Below are 19,666 nucleotides of genomic sequence, written 5' to 3' on the forward strand. Positions count from 1 at the left end.
TTGTAAAGGAAGAGAGACTCAAACTTTCCCAGATTTGGATCAACAAAGTAAATCTATCTATTGTCTCTGTCATTACAGATGATTTAGTCTCTATAGATGGTACCCTGATCCAGACCACTCTGTGCTGAACAAACAGTTCACCTTTAAGCTTTGTGTGGGTGTATTTTGGTCTTAATGTGCGCTTAATGTGACTTTGTTGCACGTGAGCACTGGAGGACAGAAGCATTAAATGAAGGCTGTCCAGCTGACTGAGGTTTTTGTTTCGTCTGATTGAAGGAGACAGATGCACTGTGAGCATATAGTCACACTTTTTCTGAGTCGCGTGATGCTGAGAGGTTGGAACTTTAACTTGGGTTGTGATGTAATTGCCCCTGTTATTTATTTTATGATAATAACATTTGATTTATGAACACCCCGCTGAAAATGTCCCCAATGTTCATTTCGCTAATCTGGTCACCTTGTTATACGGGAGATGCTGCAGCTGGAGACTCTCGCCATCGGCCCTGTGGTGGTCCACGATGTGTCCGAGGGCACCACCCTCCTGCTTCTGCTCCTCCTCCTCCTGCTGCTGCTGCTGCTGCTCTTCACCACCGGGAAGAAAACCAATCAGTCACACATACCAGGTAATAGACTCCTGTTCCGCCACGCAAGCTTTACAGGGTGATACCCAGGGACACAACTGCAGGAGAAAGCAGGAAAGGATAATATGACGTTTGTTTCATAATCCAAAGAGAGATGAAGAACACCTCCTAAACTTCATGCAAATTCATCAACAGTAAATGATCTCCCAGACAGTAATCTGGAGTCTGTAGATAAATTTAGTATCTTTTTTGAAGTCTCATTAACAGACTTGATGCTTGTAAATAGAATAAATTACATAATTGCAACTTTTTTAAAATTCGTCACCTGTCTCTTTCTGCCAGGTCCTTCTTTCTTGGCAGGACTTGGCCCCATCCTCTCCTACACCAGGTTCATCTGGACTGGGATTGGAACAGCGTGCAACTACTACAACAACAAATATGGCAACATGGTCCGGGTGTGGATTAATGGCGAGGAGACCCTCATACTAAGCAGGCAAGTTCCTTCAGAGTAGAACACTTTGCACTCAGAGTTTACGCTACGATGTGATATGTCAAAGCGTGGCTTCACTGATAGGTCCTCGGCAGTGTATCACGTTTTGAGGAGCACCCACTACACGGCCAGATTTGGGAGCAAAGAAGGGCTGCGCTGTCTCGGGATGGAAGGGAGGGGAATTATTTTCAACAGTGATGTTCCACTCTGGAAAAAAGTGAGGACATACTTTTCTAAAGGTGAGTGAGGGAATTGCAGCGTCTCTTTTCATCTTTCTTTTTGCACATTTCCCATATTTACGACGTAAAGAAAAATAACAAACTCACATCAGATGATGGATGGAACACTGCTTCAGAGAAGTCATTTGGTTGCTTGACAGCCCTGACGGGCCCCAGCCTCCAGAGGACAACAGAAATCTGTGTGAGCACCACTGCCAGACACCTGGACAGCCTGCAGGAGATGACCAATTCCTCCGGGCATGTGGATGCTCTTAATCTGATGAGAGCCATCGTGGTGGACATCTCCAACAGGCTTTTCCTCAGGGTCCCGTTCAACGGTCAGCTGCATGTCACTGTATATTCTACATATAAACTGTGGATTTCCTGTCACTAAACAATATGTCCAGTTCACTTTCAGTCAAGTTTGAAGCTCCTGACTATTTTCCTGCATAACAACTCAGAGAGGGCCATGCTGATGAAAATCCGAAACTACTTTGAGACCTGGCAAACAGTTCTGATAAAGCCTAATATATTCTTCAAGATTGGATGGCTGTACAACAAACATAAGAAAGCAGCGTAAGTTCCTAACGCACTCGCACATGGCAGTAAACACACATTTGGTTTTCCATTTCATCAGTTAACTCTTTGTGTTTCCTTTTGCGCCAACAGCCTAGAGCTGCAAAATGAAATTGAGAGCCTTCTTGAGATTAAAAGACAAATTATAAATGAAACTGAGAAGTTGGATGATGATTTTGACTTTGCAACTGAGCTGATCTTTGCACAGGTCAGTGTCTTTCTGGATGAACCTGTGTCTGCTACTGCCCTGCTTCTAAAGTTTTTACTGCTGTTTACCTCCATTACACTTTGTGATAGAACCACGGAGATCTCTCAGCAGACGACGTCAGGCAATGTGTGCTGGAAATGGTGATCGCAGCACCTGACACACTGTCCATCAGCCTCTTTTTCATGCTGTTGCTGCTGAAACAAAACCCAGACGTTGAGCTGAGGATAGTGGACGAGATAAACATGGTCCTGGGTGAGTGCAGTTATGCTGCCTTGCTTTCACTCACTCTGTTAGAGCTAAATATTGAACCGCTCCAATGAATTTTACTCCCAGCTGAAAAGGGAAACATTTGTTATCAAAGCTTGAACACATTGGAGAGTTTCATCAATGAGTCTTTGAGGTTTCATCCTGTGGTTGAATTCACGATGCGCAAAGCTCTGGAGGACAACACCATCGAAGGCACTAAAATCAAGAAAGGAACCAACATTATTCTCAACATTGGTCTCATGCACAAGACTGAATTCTTCCCCAAACCAAAAGAGTTCAGCCTGATGAATTTTGACAGAAAAGTAAGTCGTCTGAATGACATGAAACAACATATGGCTCTCGAGAACAACACACACCAGTTAAGTCTTTCCCTCTCTGTTTGGCAGGTGCCCATTCGTTTCTTCCAGCCCTTCGGCTGTGGGCCCCGTTCCTGCGTGGGTAAACACATCGCCATGGTGATGATGAAGGCCATCTTGGTCACTCTGTTGTCTCGTTACACTGTGTGTCCTCGTCAAGGCTGCACCCTGAACAGCATCAGGCAGACCAACGACCTGTCACAGCACCCCGTGGAGGATGAGCACAGCCTGGCCATGCGCTTCATCTGCCGATCCGCACAACCACTACACAGTCAGCTCTGAAACACAGTGAGGCTGTTACATTACGGATGAAAACTGTAGCATGAAAAGTGTTGAAGTGTGTAAAATGGAGTTCGTTCTGCTGGGCTATTAATACACTGTATTTCTGTATTTCTGTGTAGGAAGAAAATATATTTGTGCATTATGGTAGCTCTTTTTCCAACTTTGACATAACTGAGCTGTGTTTAGGTAGCGGTCAACATAGGTTTTTGTTTCTTGTCATGATAATCACCGTTATTGCACTAAATAACTTCAGAGTAACAATATGGTTTAGTGAATAATGTTTGCACACATGATGTTACAATTTCAGCAAACACTTAACTATTAATTATCAAGAATATGCACATGAAGGAACGTATACTGCTGAGGTGAATCCATCCCTTATTGACTGTATTTCTCATGTCACATCTGTGGTATTTTTAGATCTATTAGATCTTTTGTACAATTTGATGTAGATATACTTAAACATTCAATAATGCAAAGTAAATGACTAAATTTGGCTAAAGACACGCCAACATCATTAGAGGTACAATGTTACTAAGACGTTTTACATTTGAAAATGTGCATTGAATTACATAAAAGGCTCATTTAATAGACATGTAACCATTATTAGTATTCATTTTAGACCACAATGAGTTGAAAGCACCAGCACATCCAACACACTGTGGCAGCACTGAATAAACTGTCCCAGAGACAAAGTGAAACTAATTTCCATGTGTAGAATTTATTCAGAAGAAGCAGAGTGTAGTCACAGGCACTCTAAGAAACAAGGATTTACCTCTGTACCACAGGCACAAATCAAACATGCCTGCAAGGCATTAGAGCGTAAGGCGTTGGGTTAAGGTTGACTTTTAGACGTTGTGTTAGAGTCGTGTTTCACATCAGACAAGCAAAAATAAAAAAATGATAAAAGTAAACTTTCCTTTCAAGTTGAATTAAATAAAACAGGGTGAGACATTTCACATAAACTAAAAACCAAATCTGGAGCAGTTCAACCAGCAGAACATAAAGCATGTTGTTTGTTTTTTCTTTGAATGAAATTAATATAAAATATTTTCTGTAAGAATATAAAGCCAATAAATATGCTTTCAATGATGTATTGATAGAAAAATACAACAATCAAAAACCACTAAAATCCACCTCTCAAACCAGAAACATGAGTGCATATAGACAATCATATCACACAGAAGGCAGGTTCTGCAACAAACATCGCTATCGTGATCATGGCAGAGTGTGATCCTCACTGCAGAAAATGCAGCACAGATAAGTAAGAATGAAGTGTAACTGTTGCAGCTGGAGGTTAGGTCAGTGTAATACCACCTTTAAGACAAACAAAGATATACACTCTATTTGTGTGGGAAAAAAATCAGTGGACAAACAGGTTCTCTTTGTCAATGTTAAGACATCAGTATCTTCTTTCTGTTTCTCCCCAAACCTTCAATAAATAATATCAGCCAACCTAATTTAAGGCCTCCTTCTATACCTTTCACTTAGTATTATTTCAGTAAGTTTTTCTAATGTTAGAAATCAGCGAGGATTTAGATTTTTTTTTTTTTTAATCCAAACGGACTTTGGTATCTCCCTATAGCATGCAGGCCCGAGGAAATAAATTATGAGTTTTCCATTATACACTCATTGTAGAGTCCTCTCATCACTGTAAAACATCAGTGCTACTGCCAGCTGTGACTTTTTGTCTTGATCTATGAAATATTCTATTTCTTAAACTTAAACACTGATCAATGGACATTTAAACTGGATCATACTAATTAACTTAGAGTAACCACTGTTGTGTAACGATGAGAATTCACCACATCAGATGTTTCCCTTTCTGTCTTGCGCTGCTGTTCTGTGCACCTTCCCCCTCAGTGACCGAGGGTCTGGTGGCCTGGTTGCTCGGCGGTGTCAGGGGAGGTGTTGCCATCGGGACTCAGTACTCCTGTAAGGCTCTCTGGCAGTGGTAGATCAGGCAGTCTGGCAGGTCGGGGACTGGAGAACGCAGCCACACAGCCAGCGTGCCTGCATGCACACGGCAGTGCATCAGACAGGGCTGATCCTGGAGGAGCCGGCAAGACAAAATACCTTCCTGCCCTGTGGAAGGTGACAAAGGTAATATGCCAGCAACCACGGTTCCATATAAGATATAACATTTTGATTACCAACATTTGTTTATGAAATATTTATCCTTATTTAAAGATGAGCCATAATACTTTAATAAGAACATATTTTAGTGTATCTTTTTACTTATATGCAGTCTATTTGATTAGATTAGGTATTAAGTACTTCTATTTATTGCTACTGCCACATATGGACTATTAAGATGATGGCCTAGGTGTTTTTAGATTGGCCATTAACAGTCATTTTCTTGTGGTTCATGTGGTAACTTGAGCGCAGTGGGTGCCGTTTGATTCCCAGTAGGAGCACCTGAACATGTCTAAGTTAATGGCTAATTTGTAATGGTCTGGGCTACAGCAAGGAACGGTGACCCCTGTACCAGACCAGACTGGTGACACCACTAGACCAGAGATGGGACCACCCCACAGACCAGACGAGATGAGACAGCAGACCCCCCTTCAGACTAGACCAGACCAGAGGTCTAGTGACCATTTGAGTGCACTGAGTCACTCACTGAACTCAACACAAAGAGGCTGACTATCATGTACTTCAATGGAGATGTCAGTAATCGAGGGAAAACCAAACAGCACAGGTATAGAAGAAATTAAAAAGTTTGCAGTGGATTTGATATTTCCACCAAAGTTGTGGGACATATGTTTTATTGTTGTTTTTGCTTAAATGCGGACGGGCCAGATCCATTATTGTAATTTACTCCTCATTTTGGTGCTTACCGCGCATACATATGTTCCAGAACCAGCTCCAAGGTGGCATTAGGATGTCCCACATACAAAATGGAAGCAGACAGCCTGTTATTTGTTATTTATTTATTTGTTGTTGCTTTTTTAATCGATTTTGAGACATTTTAATTCTATTCTGAATCGTAGTAAATGAGAATTGCGATTTTTATATAAATTGATTTTTTTGCACACCCCTAGTGGTCAGTGTGTAACACATGGAGCACATTTTAAGCATGTATCCAGATGGTAAAGATAATGTGGCAGAGTTGAAAGCTATTGCATAACCTGGTCAGTTGACCTTGCTGAGTAAAAGTACTAAAGTTAAGAATGAAATCTCCGCAGTAATGTCTCAGCTAACTGCTGTAGTTATCAGAATCAACATATCAAACTACTCCAATAGCAATTTGTTGACCATCAAGGATAACATCTGTTGCTATCAAAAGAAAGGGCGGCTGTATTGAACATCTTCTCACCTATTATTTCCACAACATGAAGCTGCAGTTTCTGCTTCAGTACATTCAGGGTGGCTGTTAGAGCTTCTTGGCCATCACCAATCAGTGTCAGATTCTGCTTCGTGTCATGAGAGAAGGACAACCACATCGTCCCGTACTCCTCTGTCGACACCGTCAAGGGCCTGCAGGGAAATGTGACATCTGAGTGAGCAAATGATAAGCACTGTGTAGACTTTTTGAGTTCAGCAGAAACATGTGTCACCTGATGAAGATGGTTAAAGGGAGTTTGTATGAGAACTGAGCTGCCTGAGGGGCCTCCCCAGGCAACTGGAAAGATACCGTCCCCTCTATACTGACATGAATTGACGGCCTCTTAACAGTCAGGGAATACTGGTACACAACTACAGAGTGGCCTCTGAAGTCCTCTGCAGGACTGTCAGACACACAGGATACCTGAAAATGATATTACATGTTAACATTAAAAACTAATAAGAAGATTACACTTTGATATTTACCAGGTAGTTTCAGCTAAGTTAGGTACCTCGAGTTGTTCAGAGTCAAGGTCCAGCACAATGTGCTGAAGGGCAGAGTCAGAGGAGTTGGAAATGAAAACAGCCAAAACTAAGGAATCCTCTTTCTGCAGATGACAGGCTGACAGAACAAGGCTTTGGATGGTGCACAGAGGAGTGATTTCTGAGTGACAGAGTTCAGAGAGCTCTGCAGGCAGGTGAGAAATGAGACACAAGTCTTTGGGTCTGTCTGGGTCTTCATCAGCAGCTGCTACAATACCATTATCCACAATGAGACTGGGGTTATTTTGTTTTATATCAGCTATGTCAGTCAGCTCTGCTTCTACATCACAGGATGCTGTTTTAAGGCCCTGAGGAAGTTCAGTTATCTGTTTGGCCGAGGAAACGGCCAGTTCCGAGGCGATGTTGGAGTCCAGTAGGTTGTTACATAGCAACTTTTCCACATTACTGGGAGTAGAGATGAGGGAGCTGGATGTTGGATCAGTGACACCTTTGGCTTTTCTTCTAAACCGATGGGGTGTTGGCTCAGGTTTTCCCATCTGTTAGACAATACAATTACTGCTGCATATCAGCACAGAAACACAGGAGGTTTTTATTTTAAAAAGGTACAATTAAATTCAGCACAACAACCAAAAGCAAGGCTTTATATTAAAACCCTGGTTAAAAAAAAAAAAAAAAGCAAAGAAAAGCACGGGTATGACCAATCATGTTCTCTCGATATTATGCAGCTCCATCTCGGACAGATAATGCTAACCATTGAGGAATTTGTGAGCTCACCAGACAGACGGAGCTTTGGGAGCTGAGGCCAAAAAACAAAGAAGCCAACTGCTGCTTTTCTGGATCGGGCTCAGTTGGTGTTGGTGTAGAAGTTGGGGTCTGGCTGTGTGAACTGTCAGCATCACCCTGTTGGCTCGGTGAACGGAGGGTACAGGGGACTTCCACCTGGGCAGCTTCTTCCACAGCTGCTCTCTGCGGTAGGTACCCCTCTCTCCCCCACACCCTCTTCACTCCATCCAGCTTCAGACTTGTAGAACTGACACAAATAGTAAGAACCACCAGTATGAGTTCAAAGCCACAGCATAATTCTGTCAGCAGATGCACACTGTGTCCACGTACCCCCCTTTGTGTGAGATTTCAGCACTGTCTCCTGACAGACCAGAGCTCATGGACAGCAGTGTAGGAGACTGTCTGTCAGTGATGCTGCAGGAGGACATACTCATGGGCAGGGACAGGCCGTACGGCTCCAGGCTCAATGCTGTGAGAAAAAAAAAACAAACAAACCACAAAACAATTCAAAACACGTCAGTGCGAATGTTTCACAAATGTGTCACAGTTGAGAAGTTTCTCATTCTTTCTACCTTTCGCCTGAGCTAATTCTTCCTGTCTTTGATGGGGAGGCTTGTATGGAGCAGCGCCAGCAGCCAACGCCTCTGACACAAATCCATCCAGAAATGACAAAGATGAATCAACCTGGGAACCAGCGACACAACAAGTTTGAACTGCTCCATGAATGAGAGGCCATCAAACAGAAAAGCTGCAGCATTTACAAATTAAAGGCATCACAAGAAAACACACTGGGCCTTTTTCATTTTTCATTTGCTTTGGCACAAAAGGCAATACAATTTCTCGTATGTCATTTGTTTATTATTTTGTCCTCCACTTGACACTGCAAATGAAACTGAATGCCCGTGTATCGTAAACCCCACCCTTCAGATTACTCCGGACATGCCAAAACACCTGCAATAACGGTTGAACTGATATTATTTTTCTAACCACAGCTCATAATCTACATGACTGTGTGTCATGGTGGGCAAGTGTCTACAGGTATTTTTTGACACCCATCACAGCGAAGGACCCACAAGGCCACATCATCTCTTGTGGCTCCAACAGCTAAGTAATTTCACTGTTTCTAGCACGATAAATCAAATTTAACAGTAAAGCCAAATATTTCATGCTAAAGATAAATTATTGGCTTCATATTGTCAACATATCTGATTTCTTTAAATATTGAACATTAGAATTGATATATCAGACATCATATCATCATTACTGTAGTTCTGCAGCAGTTCTTTAAGTCAAATCAAATTTATAGATATAGTGCCAAATGATAACAGGGTTACATCAAAGCACTACACCATCGAGGTCGAGGCTAAACTCTTTATAATAACCAAAGAATTCCCTCCATGAATAACACTTAGCAACAGTGACAGGAAAAACTTCCTTTAGTAGGCAGAAACTTTGTGGATAACCAGGATCAGGGTGGGTGGCCATCTGTCTCGACTGGTTGGATTGGGAGTGTGTGAGAGTGTGAGAGAGAGGAGAGGCAAGAGGAGGGGTGGGGAGAGTCCTTGTATGTTACCTCTAACGGCCTCAGGCCATTGTCTCGAAGCAGCACCTTTGCTCGTAGTTCAGAGTCTTGGCTGAGGTATTGCAGCTCATGAGCCCTCTGTCTCAGCACTGTGTCCATTGAGCTGCTGTATGTTTCAGAAACCTCCCGCACCACAGAAACTTCTGCCCCACCCTCACAGAGTTTAGTCATTGCCATGAGGATCCAACTCTTAGTTTCACTGCTAGTGTGCTTCATATCCAACAGTTTTGCCAGCAGCTTCAGCACAACAGTCGGTTCAAGTTCATCCTTCAAATGCGAATATTCACCAAGGACCTGAGCACAGTCGAAAGGGGAAAAAAACCTTGGTGATCAAACTGGTAACAGGTTGTACTGACTTGTGTTTTACAATTAAGTTACTATTCTCAACAAATTTAGAAATGATTAACTGGTGACTGTATCCCATTGTAACACACTGCAGCAGCCTCTATACGATCCACTTCCAAACCATTTTCGTTGAAGTTATGACCCCACACAACGCTACCCCTTGGTAGAAGTGACATACGTCCGCTGGTTGTGCCCAGCTAAACCAAAGAAAGAAGTCTTGATTCTGTCTTAGGAGGCTCAAAAAGGTTAAAATTATCCAACATTTCAAAATAATAAACAAGTTGGGAAAGAGTCCCGAGTCCCATCTGTGATTTTCACACAAACAGAAACACAGATGTAAAATTGACTTGAATGTTTTTCGTTGATCATGTTCACAACTCAGCCTTATCTAGATGCAATGCAAATGTCTTCAGCCCCTGCAAGCTGGTGAAGATCTTCCGACAGGTCAGAATATGGACTTTATTATCTGTATCGCTTGAACTATTCAATGATCCTCCTCCTCATTGTCATTACAGAAGTATGATACCAACAACTCAGCGTTCAATAAGTAAACAGCACTCACCCAGCTGATGACTTGGAGGAAGCGTTGTGGCAGCTTGCCAGGTTCTTTTTGGAGAAGAGTAATATAAGAATCCACCGCAAAAAGCCGCAATTTCCTGTCCTCCTCCACACTGTCAAATCCTGGACCATAGGAGAGAAATTAATCCTTGTAAACCTAATAAACATTACTAATAAAATGACCAAACTGAATTATCACAACACAGGAACACCACATAGTAAGTTGCGGTCATCTCACCCTCAGACAGTAATTTAAGGAAACTGTTTGGGATGTCAGGCTGCATCATGTCTCCACCCACTGAAAACACTGTGCTCATGGTCTCAATGAACCATTCATTGTCTGGTGCATATGTATTATCTTTATAAGGAAAAGGCAGAGCAAATAGGAAGAAACAAGGTTTGAAAACATGAATGCACATGATTAGAATTGAATCACGAGTTCTACTAGTTGTGTTTTTTTGTGTTTTTTGAGATCTTGAGATATGTCATAACATCTGAAGGATATTTCTCTGCCAGCTCTGCCACCTTCCCCACCAGGTCGATAGTAGTGTAATCGTCTGTATTGACACGCAGAAACTCCAGCATCTTCTCAACAATGACCACGACGTTCTGGGCATTTGTGATCCTAAAGAGCAACTCTAGTGTCTACGTGAGGACAGAATATGCACAAAAAGTGTCCTGAAAACCTTAAAAGTTTATGAAAATATCCAAATGACACCAGAAACTCACCTCACGCTTGATGATGAGGTCAGAGTGATCGAGACACTCTATGATGGTCATCTGATGTTGCAGAGCCAGTCTGGGATCTTGCTGAACCACATAGGTGAGGGCTTTTAAGCCTGAAATAAAAGAGTTTAGCGATGAAATCTTGATTGTCAGTGCAGAAAAATAACTCCCACTAAATCATGTTTTCTTTGGATCTTACCTAAATATTTGAGATTTATCTTGGGTGACAGAACAAAGTTGCCAATGCACTTAGCAGCTTTTTCCAAAAGGTCAGACTTGGGATGAATTGTGTAAATGCATTTTACACATTCATATAATATTGCTGGAAATGAAGAGAGATGTATGAGGGAACAAATAAAATCATTTCAAACATTCGCATTTATTTGAAACACTTGCATAAATTTGACATACCATAGGTGATGTTGTGATTCATCTCTGCTCTTCGTAAAGACTCATCAAGGACTTCATACATGACTGCACTCGCACTGTGTGCATAGAGCAAACTCATTCAGTCATTCATTCATTCATCTTCAACCGCTTTATCCATTTCTGGGTCGCGGGGCTGCAGCAGCCAATCCCAGCTCCGAGTAAACTCATGAAACGTATTTTTCTGAATTCATTAACACACAAGCACAGCCACACGTATAACACACGCATAAAGATCCAGTTCATCTGAAAACAATATAAGCAAAAATTACCTCTGATCATTTTTTCCAAGTAAGGCCAGTATTCTGAGAAGTTGGATCTGAAGCCATGGGGCAGGAACACTGTGATAGTTAAAATCCATAGGTAACTTTCCTCCTACAACTTGCTTGAGGATGGTGACGAAACTAGCTGTTAAATCCTTATAACCTTCTGGATTTTCCTGTAACAAAAGGAGAAATATTACATGTCACAGATGTAGACTAAACCACGTTTAATCAATCCAACATAATGCTTTCTCCATAACAATAGCTGATGTGATGAAGTTGAAAGAAAGGAAAAAAAAAAAAAAAAAAAAGATTACCTGGATCATCTGTAAGTAGATGTGCAGTGACGCTGTCATCACACCAGGATCCTTATCACACAGAGCTTTGCGAAACTTGTTGTGGATGTGTTGAACTTGATTTGGTGCTATTAGGTAGAACTTGTACAGTGCAAGGACTGCTTTTCGGCGTATGATTTCTCTACAACGATGTCAGGAGAAACACTTAGAAATCCCATTCTTTGATCTATCATATGAATAAACAGGTCACTAACTGTATGGGAAAGGTAACAAGCCTTTCTTACTTTGGGTGATTTAGTTTCTCCTCCACCAGGGGAAGGATTGCAGGTATCATATCTTTGGGGAACATTTGGCTGACAACAGTTAGAGCCATGCAGACTTCTATAAGATTTGTGCTCTGTAGATCCTGATGACACAAAATACGACATCAACATCCCTCACTGTTGTTCATACTCAAGACAACAAATACTGGTAAAACACACCCACCTTTAATACAGTGTTCACCAGAAGAAGCAGAAGCTCATGACTTTCATTCAGAAACAAGGACACAGCAAGGTAACCTGAAAATCACAGAGAAATTATTGCTGGAGGACGATACGGTGGAGTCGTTTAGTAATTAAACTCATGATCTATCAGATGTGGTTCTTGTGTAATTACTTTATTATTTAACATACGGAACCGATGGGTAAGTATTCTGAGGGATAACTAAGCCTTTCAGATATTTACAAAAGAACGTACCAACTCTCTTCTCCAGAGCCGTGCCTTGCTGAGCAAGTTTAATGGCATGAATGTAGGTGAAGGATGCCTCATAGCCCAAACTTTCACAGTAAATTGCTCTCACCATAAGTTCCTTCATCTGCCTCTGAATCAAATTATGTCACAAAGAAAAAGAAAACACGTCAATAGAGTCAGGCTTTGCTGGTTTTATTTCAATATTCTGGTTTCTTCGTCAAAAAGAAGTAGAAAACTTAGAGAACTATACCATGGAGGTGTTGGGGGAGGAAACCTGATCTTTGATGGATGCCAGTTCATGCTGTATAAGCTTCTCTTCTTCCTAAACAGGAGAAACACACACATGAAGACTGCAAGATTAAAGAGTGTCATCTCTACTTTTTGTTACTTTATGAGAGACACATTATTTTCTCCTGTATATTTTCAATTAACATTATTGGGGAGTAAACCAAAACAGTATCGTATCTGAGGATTAAGATGATGCTCTTTGCAGTTCAGATTTCATTTGACGGCATACCCATAATAAGCAGCTGGTTTTATGCTATTTTAATCATTAACATGTGTTAATAATAATTTTGTTCCCCCTGCATCTGGGCTCCAATTGCGAGAACACAAAATTTGATGTCAAAGCTATTGAAAGGTGAATTTGCACGACTTTTACAAATGATTCTGGAATTTCATGTTTGACAGAAATTTAAGGAAAGGTTCCCTTAAATTTCTCTCAAGGTTCCACAATAATAACATTTCAGAAAACTTCCTAGCACATTCATTAAATCTGAAACCTTTTTAGGGAAGGTTTATAAGGGATCTATTCGCTGGAAACAAATCAGGAGTAATGAAGGATATACTAGAAACTTCTCTGGAGAAAACTACACTTTTACAGCTTTGAAATGGAAAAGGAATTTAGCATATTAATTGGAACAAGATCTGGTGAGTTGCTGTAGTACATATACAGGCATATTGTTAGTGAGTGAAATAACTGAAATAACACATTAAATGGAACTATCACAAATGCATTTTATACTGCAGGTTTTCCATGGCTGTAAACAGGAGATGGGAAATGAAGACATGCTGCATTTCCCACAGCACAGCTCGGTGAAGGAAAGCCCACTGAACCACTTTAACACGGAGGCACCAAACTGTCTCCCAGATTAGCGCATGATAACAGCACAGCGACGTGGGGATATTTAGCGTGAAGTATAAAACACACGCACGCCTCGAGTTAGCTCTGTCAGGTTAGCAAGCTAACATCTAAAGCCCACCACGAAAACAGGGTAAAAGTGAGCTTTTGAAGGACAGACTCACATGTTTGGACGTCAGCTCGGTGATTCCTCTGATGAGGTTTCCTAGTTTGGAGGTGGAGGACAGTTTTGCAGATCCCGGCTGAGGGTCTAAGGACAGCAGGCTGGGCAGCGCTGTCAGGGTTTTCTCCACAACATCGCTCATTTTGGTGGCAAAAAGGGGAGTTAGGGGCCGATTTGTTCCTTCAGACACAAACTGAGCAGATCAGCGGTCCATCCCAGTCACACTCCCTCACACACGGACGCTGAAAGGAGCCTGTTCAGCCTTTAAAAGGATCATAAGAGGCGAATTACCAGGCTGAGAGTCGGCCATTGTTTTGATTCGGCAGCCCAGCTCGTTGACGACGTCACTTCCTCTTGAATTTGGAAAACTTTATTAGAAACGGCAAACAAAAACAGCGTCGGTGCGGTGATGATGTCAGTTTGGATGTGATGAAGAACAACACTGAAATACACAGCTCTGATATTCAAAATTTATTTGTCATTTATAGTGTTTGTAATATTTTTTGATAATCAGTCCCTCGTATAACTGTACACTACTGTAAACTACAATAAAATAAAATGAAAAATAAAAGTAAATATGAAATTACAGCAATTGGACAACTGCATGAAAGGATTACATTATTAGAAATAAAACATATGTTTCATATACGCGTGTGTGTATGAAAGTATTTAGGTCAGGGTGTCTGCAGCGATTGAACTGTGCACATCAAACAGTGAACCGTTTCCTTACAGCTGGAAACAAACTGAAATGAGAGGTAGACCATACTTTAGGAACCAAAAGTAAACATCATATATTGTAGGTTTACCTTTAAATGTGCTTTTTTTTTTACAATAGAATAATATTGGCAGGTGATCTGATATCGAGAATGGAGACAATGATGGATTAAAAATACATAGTTCACAAATTACAAATTTGTATTTTTGCCAATGCTCATTCATATGCGATATTTTTAATTTATGGACACGAAATAATAATCATTAATTTCTAGACGTCATTCTACTACAATCCATACATTTCCAGAAATATGTATTTCCACATACCCCATCCCCATCTCCACCTGTCTCTCTCTCTCTCTATATATATATATATATATCAATAACTGAGTGAAGCTGAGGCTTTCATATAAATCTCATTTCTTCTTGTGCAGATGCATTTTGCTTCCATGTGTCCTATTTTCATCCAGAAATCCTTTAAGCAATTATTAAAAAAAAACAAAAACATAAACAAATAAATAACAATTTCCTTTATGTGGGCACATACAATACATCACTTTAATGTGTCACTTCTATCCTAGCCTGACAATAGCCACTACCAATTATATTTTCTGCAATATATATTTTATGCCATAAGTCGAATCATAACTACTTATGTGCAATTTTTCATTCAATTATACTATAATATAAGCATACCATTTGGTTTACTTACAGTTTGAAATATGTAAATCTACCCTGGCCATGAGACTGGAGTACATACAATGCTATTTTTATGCTCTGTGTACAACCAAAACTGAGTCTCTATCTCTGTGATTGTATTCTAGCGAACAGAAACAACAGTGTGTTGTCGGCAGGTCTGTCTACCATTTAATTCTGCGTCTTCATCTTTAAGCCCAGATCTGGAGATAAGAAAACAGCAACCATTACAGGATATCATACCAAAAAAAAAAAAAAAAAAAAGACATTTCAGACTGCAAAGTTGTCAGGATATCAGTTATCTCGTACCCGAAGAGTGTGGTCCCAGGAACCAGTGCAAAAAGCAGTCCCATCTGGGGAGACTCGCAGTGTACTGACACGGTTCTCATGTCCAAACAGAATAGACACCCGTGTTCCTTTGAGAACATCCCAAACATTTATAGTGTAGTCGTTGTAACCCCCAAACAGTAGCCGTCCTGAAAAAAAAAAAAAAAAACACACACACACACACACACATGCATACACAGCAAATGGTTTTAATATTATGTCGAAGTTTAACATCAGGAGGAACTGAATGGATATGAACTTGTGTTAGATTAAATTTAATTCAGAAAAATGTGTTTATATCTTACCACTGAGAGAGAAATCAACACTTGAGACCCCAAATATGATACTCTCTTTGGAGTATATTGCCACTTCTCTGTCTGCCCTTAAGTCATACAGGCGGCACTGTAACAAAGGTCAGTGTTTAGGTATTCATCGGCATTTTAAATGTCAGCATTCAAACTGAATTTTAGAAAATGTTCATCGCCTTGCTAAGCTAAGTCATTCGGCAGCTGGCGGTAGCTTCAAAACTTTGCTGCCGATATGGCATTAATTTGTGACCTCACTCCAAAAGGGATGAACATAAAATAAGGAATGAGCGTTTATCCCAAATGGTCAAATTATTCCTTTAACATTAAACCACTAAATAATATCTGAATACGTACTGTGGCATCATCTGAGCCAGATGCAAATGCATCTCCACTGGGGTAGTATCTATTGAAAAACACACAGACAGTCACAGTTAAGAGCAAACCGGTCTCTTAGAGATCTCCTATGTACGATTTGAGTATGTGAGCGAATCTCAGCAGCCTTATGAAGAAGACGGGGGCTGAAAATGAATTGGCAAAAAACGAAATATGCAGAAGGTAAGTCTTAACCAGCATTGCCAGAAAACAGGCCGTTAGAACACAATAGGTATTCCATAAAACATAAAACCTTTGATAGATGGACAGATTGATAGTTAAATCATCAAATGAAGAATCAGGAAAAAAAAAACAAACAAAAAAAACATGCTTATCTCTGAAGTTTCCGAAGCATCAGAAATCAAATTTCAGTATTGCTTACCGCACACTATTTATGTCTGACTCATGAGTCTCAAAGGACTGAATACACTGTCCTGAACGCATGTCCCACACATTGGCCTTCTTATCACAACCCTGCAATAACACAAAGATATAGAACATAATCACTTAATTCTGTTTAGTTGTAAAAGCAACAACACTGGGGAATGCCTGCTCTCACCCCTGAAACAAATGTGTTTCCAGTCTCAGAGGGGGCCAGGTCCAGACAGAGCACGTCTGCTGCATGTCCATGGAAACTCTGCAACAGCTGCCCGCTCTCAACATCCCACAATGCGCATGTACCATCCCCACTGGACGTCAGGATCTATGACATAAGCATACAATGTGAACTTCCACAAAAGTTGAGTTGGTGAGGTTGGGCCAGAAATAGACTGTGTGAAAGACGTCAGACCAGCAGCAGCTGGCTATTGTGAATTATTCACAAGGCTCAGTTCGCTCTGATTCAGAATGCAGTGATTTTGGATTAATAAGTAGAGAGCAGCAGGGAATCTACCATGCTGGTGAAACTGGCGTCCTTTGTTGTTTTGGGGAAATGTGCATCGGGGAAAATCTCACCTGCATGTCCGAGTTGGTGAAGCTACAGGCAGACAGGTAGTTTGTGTGCATGGCCACCGACTTCTTCTTCGCAGCCAAGTTTTCATTCTTGTCCAGGGACAGAGGATACACAGAGCATTTGTTGTCCAGGCCCCTGGGACAGAGAACAACCCCAGCTCAGCAAAAAAAAAAAAAAACTGAAGACCAAAAGGACAGTACACTGCACCTGGATCACCGGTAGGAAGACACTCACCCACAGGCCACGGCACATCCAGAGGGAGCATATGCACAGGCCATCACCCAGGTGCAAGGCATTGTCACGGCATGCTCCTAATAAACATCAAAAGACAACGCTGCATAAGCCACACCAGAACAGGAAGACGAATCTCTTTCATGAGGCATAATTAGAGCAGAGCAGCGAGCTCAGGGCTGTTAGACATGAGAGAGTATTACAGTTTGTCCAGGACTGATGAATGACAGAACTGGGCGGCTTTTTAAAGACATTTTTACACAATCCTGTGTTTTGGCCACCTTACAATCTTTATTTTACTTTCCCCTTAATCATGAAAAGAGGTAGCTTTTTGTGTCTTTCACATCACAGCAGTAGAAATGTGGAAATTCCCTGGACTCAGGAGCTCTCGTTAATTAGATTTCCCAAAAAGTAAAATGGCAAAAAAAATAAATAAATAAAAAAAATCTATTGCTTTTAAGAGGTAATTGCAGACTATTTAAATTTGCTGGTATTGTTGTATCTATGAACAAACATTTATTCCCCAACTACGGCACAATCATTTTGTGGCATATCTTTGTGATTGCAAACTTCATCATTGCATGAAGATGAATAAAATAAAATAGAAATTTTCTATTATTTCTGTTATTATTCTAGTTTTTGTTTGTCTTGGGAAATACAAAACACAAATTATTCAGGAGAATTCAGGAGGAGCTCCTTACAACTTATATCTGCACTACAAACCCAAACCACGATGCAAGTAGTGCCTACCTGAAACACTGCTTAGTGAAGAGCTTGTAGAAAGATGAAGTAACAACAGGCCAAATATGGAGGCATGTGTTTGAAGCTCCTGATGAGTTTCATTTTGTTAAAAAAAAAAAAAAAAAAAAAAGAAGTCTCCCCTACTGAGAAAAACATTTACCTTGTTGGTGGTGAAAGCATCCCACACAATAACTTTTCCATCCTGCGAAGAGATTGGAGTAAATGGAAATGAAATAAGTGCCTGAACAGTGTAGATCATATTCAGTTCCAGACAGATTCTGCAGTGAGCTGCTCTGAGGACATGAGACTGAACCTGCGAGGAGCTGACGATCCTCCTCTTGTCCTTACACCAGTCCATGCACAGAACTTTGTTCCCGTGTCCCTTCAGAGTCCTTCGGGTCTTCATGACAAACTGGCCCAGTCCCTCCACCTTCTCTGCTACCTGATGTACTGTACACACAGACACACACACACACACACAATGCACAGCACATTAAACCTTCTCCTATACACACACACTCCATAAATATTGCTGGCTGCAATAAGGATTAAACTACAACAGGCCTTTGCTACAGATGGATTATCATCTTATTCTCACGAATACTTGAATGACAGATAGCCTGTTTTCAGTTTTTCACGTTTGATTTATTTCACCGCCTCTGTTTGCATATTGCTGAGACACACAAAATCAACACAGAGTAAATTCAGATGGAAGCAGTGGGCTGGAAAATCATGAGGAAAACAAACATCCTGTCAAATCGGCAGAACGTCAGGCCGGTCAAAAAATAAAAAAAGAAAAAGAAATCACTCTCCACAAATTCACATCCCTGCTATATCTGAGACAGCTATATTCGGCACATTGGAGGATTTTTGTCCCGTCACACGGTGAACGCAGAGGGGAACCGAGGCCTCCCCGTTTTCATCGGCACTCACGCTCGACATCGTGCAGCTTCGCTCTCTCCTCTTCCAGCTTCGACTTCAGCGTCTCGGACTCGGTTTTGAGGTGGGCCAGAGTCTCATTCAGCTGTACCTCCTGTGTCGCCATTTCAGGGGTTAGAGGGGATCTCATATATTTCCTTTGTGCAGGCAGCGGTCGGCGGCGAAACGGCTTAAAGCGGAGCTAACAGCTGATGCTGCTGTCATGACGTCAGCGGGGGAAGATGCTCCTCCAGTTTCCAGGGAGGAGGAGGAGGAGGAGGAGGATCCTGTATCCCGGTGATGCTGCGTCCTCATCAGCTAAATTATACATTTTCACAAACGGAAGGCAGCACACCGCAGCAGGCAGACGTTAACAGTCTGTTACATTCGGAGGAAACACTGCAGGGTTTTATTGATTGTATGTTCATTTCAACAAGACTGGAGTTCGAAACAAAGACAGTTAATTTTGTTCACAGTATTATTGGGGGTTTTGCGAGATTAAACTTTTTACCTTTGGAAGGCCCTGTCTGTCATTGTTAGTCAGTTTTATAATTAATGTGTAGATTCCACTCATTTTAAGGTC

The 19,666-nt window shown here is 41.2% G+C and overlaps 3 protein-coding genes across 3 annotated transcripts; 1 reads left to right on the forward strand and 2 right to left on the reverse strand.

Moving 5' to 3' along the window:
- The first annotated feature begins 469 nt into the window (after window positions 1–469).
- On the forward strand, window positions 470–2,978 carry cyp19a1b (cytochrome P450, family 19, subfamily A, polypeptide 1b). The gene is made up of 9 exons (XM_029522162.1): window positions 470–623; window positions 924–1,074; window positions 1,156–1,310; window positions 1,451–1,627; window positions 1,751–1,865; window positions 1,959–2,073; window positions 2,163–2,325; window positions 2,407–2,642; window positions 2,727–2,978. The coding sequence occupies exons 1-9, from the start codon at window positions 473–475 to the stop codon at window positions 2,976–2,978; spliced, it is 1,515 nt and encodes a 504-aa protein (XP_029378022.1). The 5' UTR covers window positions 470–472.
- A 702-nt stretch (window positions 2,979–3,680) lies between these two features.
- ap4e1 (adaptor related protein complex 4 subunit epsilon 1) lies at window positions 3,681–14,151 on the reverse strand. Its single transcript, XM_029522161.1, has 21 exons — window positions 13,826–14,151; window positions 12,771–12,842; window positions 12,527–12,650; window positions 12,275–12,348; window positions 12,073–12,194; window positions 11,810–11,969; window positions 11,502–11,668; window positions 11,215–11,288; window positions 11,003–11,125; window positions 10,807–10,916; window positions 10,583–10,722; window positions 10,316–10,428; window positions 10,082–10,200; window positions 9,166–9,468; window positions 8,165–8,276; window positions 7,923–8,061; window positions 7,584–7,839; window positions 6,818–7,345; window positions 6,539–6,729; window positions 6,298–6,458; window positions 3,681–5,063 (listed from the first exon to the last, which is right to left on the reverse strand). Exons 1-21 carry the CDS (start codon window positions 13,964–13,966, stop codon window positions 4,903–4,905), a joined length of 3,390 nt encoding a protein of 1,129 aa, XP_029378021.1. The 5' UTR covers window positions 13,967–14,151; the 3' UTR covers window positions 3,681–4,902.
- A 1,194-nt stretch (window positions 14,152–15,345) lies between these two features.
- gnb5a (guanine nucleotide binding protein (G protein), beta 5a) lies at window positions 15,346–19,625 on the reverse strand. Its single transcript, XM_029522045.1, has 11 exons — window positions 19,099–19,625; window positions 18,479–18,615; window positions 18,326–18,367; window positions 17,428–17,504; window positions 17,196–17,328; window positions 16,801–16,944; window positions 16,624–16,715; window positions 16,224–16,272; window positions 15,867–15,963; window positions 15,544–15,710; window positions 15,346–15,437 (listed from the first exon to the last, which is right to left on the reverse strand). The coding sequence occupies exons 1-11, from the start codon at window positions 19,232–19,234 to the stop codon at window positions 15,426–15,428; spliced, it is 1,086 nt and encodes a 361-aa protein (XP_029377905.1). The 5' UTR covers window positions 19,235–19,625; the 3' UTR covers window positions 15,346–15,425.
- Window positions 19,626–19,666: the final 41 nt, after the last annotated feature.

Source organism: Echeneis naucrates, chromosome 16, assembly GCF_900963305.1.
Source record: "Echeneis naucrates chromosome 16, fEcheNa1.1, whole genome shotgun sequence".
NCBI classification, from domain to species: domain Eukaryota; kingdom Metazoa; phylum Chordata; class Actinopteri; order Carangiformes; family Echeneidae; genus Echeneis; species Echeneis naucrates.